Source organism: Pituophis catenifer, unplaced genomic scaffold (assembly GCF_029215685.1).
Source record: "Pituophis catenifer annectens isolate HBS135680 unplaced genomic scaffold, rPitCat1.0.hap2 SCAF_1, whole genome shotgun sequence".
Taxonomy (NCBI): Eukaryota; Metazoa; Chordata; class Lepidosauria; order Squamata; family Colubridae; genus Pituophis; species Pituophis catenifer.
This window is the reverse complement of record NW_027256881.1, coordinates 194,457,580-194,461,916: the sequence shown is the minus strand read 5'-3', so window position 1 is coordinate 194,461,916 and position 4,337 is coordinate 194,457,580. Positions and strand designations below refer to the sequence as shown.

At 49.9% G+C, this 4,337-nt stretch overlaps 1 protein-coding gene across 1 annotated transcript; it reads left to right on the top strand.

Annotated features, from left to right (window-relative positions):
* Positions 1–2,372, top strand: HOXD13 (homeobox D13). The gene is given in 3 exon segments (XM_070956891.1): positions 1–291; positions 293–713; positions 2,122–2,372. Coding segments are annotated over 3 exon segments (963 nt in total).
* The last annotated feature ends 1,965 nt before the right edge of the window (positions 2,373–4,337 follow it).

Genomic DNA, 4,337 nt, shown 5'->3' with positions numbered 1-4,337 from the left:
ATGGAAGCGCTGCGCGGAGAGCCCGGGGCAGGCGGCGGGGGCTGCTCGCAGAGCCGAAACTTTCTCTCCCCTCCCATCTTCGGGCCATCGGCGCCGGGTTCGACGAGATCGGGCTTCGTCTACGAGCGTTCGGGCCCGGGGACCGTGGCGCGCTCCACGCCGTCCTCTTCCTCTGAAACGCCGTCCTCGTCTAAGGACTGCACCGCCGGACTTCCTATTGCGGCGGCGGCAGCGGCACCACCCTCGGCCACAACGGCCGCCGCCGCCCTGGGCTATCCTCCAGGTTACCCCCCCCTTTGGCCACGGTTACTACAGCTGCCGCATGGCGCACGGCGTGGGGCTCCAGCAGAACGCCGCGCTGAAAGCGGCCCCGCACACCGCCTTCCCGGTGGAGAAGTACATGGACGTGGCCGGCCTGGGAGCCGCCAGCACGACCTCGGGCGTCGGCAGCGACCCTTCCTCGCGGGCCAAGGAGGTCTCTTTCTACCAGAGCTATGCGGCCACCGCCGGCCCCTACCAGCACGTGCCCCCCGGCTACCTGGACGTGGTTTCTAGTTTTGGACCGGCGGCCCCTTCGGGGGAACCCCGGCACGAGACCTACATCTCCATGGAGGGCTACCAGTCCTGGACTTTGGCTAACGGCTGGAACGGACAGGTGTACTGCTCTAAGGACCAGGCCCCGGGCTCCCACTTCTGGAAGTCTTCCTTCCCAGGTAGGCGCGCCCAGGCAGCCGGGAAGAAGCCTTGGGGCTCCCGGTAAAAAGTCAAGGCAGGGCCGTTCAAAACCAGGCGGTAGGTTGCAGGCTGGGCCGCCGCTTTGAGAAGCGCGGGCCTTCGCTTGGGGTCTGTGGTAGCTTCCTGATACTATGGACGGATGGTGCGAATGGTAGTCTGAGGTCTGAAGGGCTTCGGGTGAGAAAAGGTTGTTTTGCACGTTAGGAAGGGAGGGAGGAGGAAGGAAGGAAGGAGGGAGGGGAAAGGAAGGAAGGAAGGAAGGAAGGAAGGAAGGAAGGAAGGAAGGTTGGTTCGTGCATCGGCTGCCGCGTCCAGCTGCGGGTTGGGTTCCTCTTACTATTCAGTTTTCCTGCCGAACTTTAAAACCAGGCGCTGCCATGTTCCCCATCGAGCTCACCGCAGAAGGCCAAGAAGCAATGGCTGCCCTGCCCGAAATCTGCAAAGTTTCTCTGCTCCCTCGAGCTGGCGGAAATGTTCGGCCAGGCCTAAAGCAGAGACTCCAGCCTGGTCCCATACAGTCCTCGGTCCGTTCCCGTTAACGATTGTGGCGTCAGAGCGTTCCTAAATTACAGCAAAATAATCGCATGATGAGGGGAATAAGAAGGATCTGAGAACTAAGAAGGAACTGAGTACTTCTTCCCCCATCCCACCCCGCCTCAGAGCTAGATCCACTCCAGTTCGGGCAGTTATTTAACCTTAGGAACAGAGCAGGACTAGAGCGCTACGGCCCGATCCTGCACCGACGTCCTATGAAGTTACCCTAAGCTTCTTACGGACAGCCAAGTCATGGTTGTCCCAAAAGTGCTTTTTCAAAAGTCAACTGCACTTTGGGTTTCTTTTGTTTTTTGTTTTGAAGACTTTTCTCTTCTCATCCAAGAGGAAGAAACTTCGTGGATGAGAAGCGAAACGTCTTCAAGGAAAAAAAAAAAAAGTCCAGTTGCCTTTTGATAAAAGCACCTTTGGGGTTTCCCTAAACTTATTCCCTTTGGATTTATTCCTGGGGGGCGAGTGGGGAGGGCGAGGATGCTCCCAATCTCTGCAGCTGTGCTTTCCCAATCAAATCAGCTGTGAACGTGTGGAGGAAGATGGGAGGAGAGGAAATCAGTGATTCTTAAAACTGCAAAAAGGTTGGTGAAGGCCTTGGGGAATCTGCGGTTTTATTCGTGGGTGGGGGAGTAGGGGCTACACGGAAATTGTCCCAGAGCAGCTGTAACATATGCCAGGCACCTATTGAGGGGAACGTCTGTTCTGAGACCTCCAAGAGGAAGGAGAGGTGACAGCCAAAAGTCTCTCTAACTAACTCTTCCTTTTGTGGTACTCTGGGCTCTTGATAGGGAAAAATATCTCCTTTCCTGCTCACTTGTTGCCCTTCTTCTTCTCCGGCAGGGGAAGTTGCACTAAACCAGCCAGACCTGTGCGTGTACCGGCGTGGGCGGAAGAAGCGAGTGCCTTACACCAAGCTGCAGCTGAAGGAGCTGGAGAGCGAATACGCCCTGAATAAATTCATCAACAAGGACAAGCGGAGGCGGATTTCTGCGGCCACCAATCTCTCCGAAAGGCAGGTCACCATCTGGTTCCAGAACCGCAGAGTCAAAGACAAGAAAATCGTCTCCAAGCTGAAGGACACCGTGACTTGATCGAGGAGGCTTTACAGAGGGAGGCTGGCTGGGAGCATCTTCCCTTCAAAAAAGGACTCTTGGAAAGACTTGAAATATATTTAAGGTCTCCTTTGTGTTAAAGGGCAGATCTGGGGAAGCGCTTCTGATCATGTTTGCAACTTCTGGATTGTAATGGAATGCTGCAAGTTTTTAAGGCTCTGGTTTAATCCCTTGGTCTTTTCTCCATTGCTATACTTTGTTAGGGTTTCTTCTTTTGTTTTTGTTTTTTCTTCTCTCCCTCCCCCATCCCAAAGAGCAGTGTAAGTAGCACATCTGCAGTCACACATTTTTCAACTAAGAACATTCAGGTGCTAAAAGGAGCTGGTAGGATTGTGGGAGAGAGACACAAAGGAGCACACAAACATATTCACTGAGGTGCCTGTGCCCGTACTTTTTCCTCTGGTCCACCACCCCTATTTAATAAGGATCAGGATAAATGGAACAATGGTGTTTCTCTGAGCCTGACTAGGTGGCTCAGTGGCTAAGACACTGAGCTTGTCGATCAGAAAGGTTGACAGTTCGAATCCATAGTATAGGTCTCCTGGGTGAGCAGGGGGTTGGACTAGATGACCTCCAAGGTCCCTTCCAACTCTGTTACTGTAATAAACTGTTAAACTCTGATTGAGATGCCATGGCTTAAAATCAATGAAGCCCCCGACCCTCATTTGTGACCAATCTCGTGCTGTAATGGAGCGTAATTTCAATGGGATCTTGGGCCTGATCAACAACCTTTTCGAACCCTGGTCCCAACTGAGATTCGTTCTAAACCAAATGGCATTCAAGTTTCAAAACTTTAAAAGCCAATTGTGCCTATATGTTTAGCTATATAAAGATGTGTATAAATCAATGTGTATTTTAATATAAATATTGTATGCCCTGATATCTTCATCACAATCACGGTTGCCTTCATTCACCCTTCTGGGCACTGGGAAAAAAAAATTGTCCAAAAGGTTGAACGCCACTGATAGCTTTTGTTACTAAGGGAAACGGGTGTTAGTGAAAGAAGCAATAAATGCTAAACAGCTACAAGAGACTTGAGCAATTGGACTTAAGAGTTGGTGTTTTATTTCACTTGCCTATCTTCTCCGAGGGTGCTCTTTGTTGAGTTAGATAGAGATGGTGACATCTTAGGTTGCAGATAGAAATGGAAGTTCTTCGCCCCAGATTCAAGGCAGCTAGCTGAACAAGGAACTGCCCTTCTTCAAAGAGACAAAAAAATAGGACAGCAGTCCATGCACACAAGGCCCTTAACTAAGAGGGTTGTCATCTTGCAGCTTCTTAATTCCGTAATTAAGAGGGACATAGCATACTCCCTCTGGCCTGACAGTGGCAATCCATTTTCCTGGAATGAATGGAAAAGCTCATTCTATGTCATTATTTATTTATTTATTTATTTATTTATTTATTTATTTATTTATTTATTTATTAAATTGATACACCACCTATCTCACTAGCCAAGTTCAGTGGAGGGCTTTGATCAATTGGTAGATGCCTAGTGGAAAATCTTATGGCTGTTATGCCAATGAGAGATCAAGACTCGGGATGCCCCGAAGGTGGAACCCACTGATCCTGCTAGAGAAGAAGACCTGCAGGGCAGCCAAAACCTGACCCTTTGGGCTCGAGCTGGCTCTAACCTACCAAAACAGGGGCACAGGTGCGCATGTATAGACTCTACTACTAAAATAAAAAAAAATGGCTTTATCCTAATCACTCTTTTCATACGAATATTGCTGTACTATTTCACACATAGAAACTGATTTAAATGCTGTTTTCCTTCCTTTTCTTTTCATCCCTCTGACAACATAGTAACTTCTTAACAAGTTTCTCCTTAGACTTCAAACTTGGTGGGAAAGAAACATATAAAGTTAGGATGGTAACTGACAACTCTCCCCCCCCCCCCCCGTCCCGCTCAGAAAAGCTGGTAGGGCTTTCAATCCTTCACAC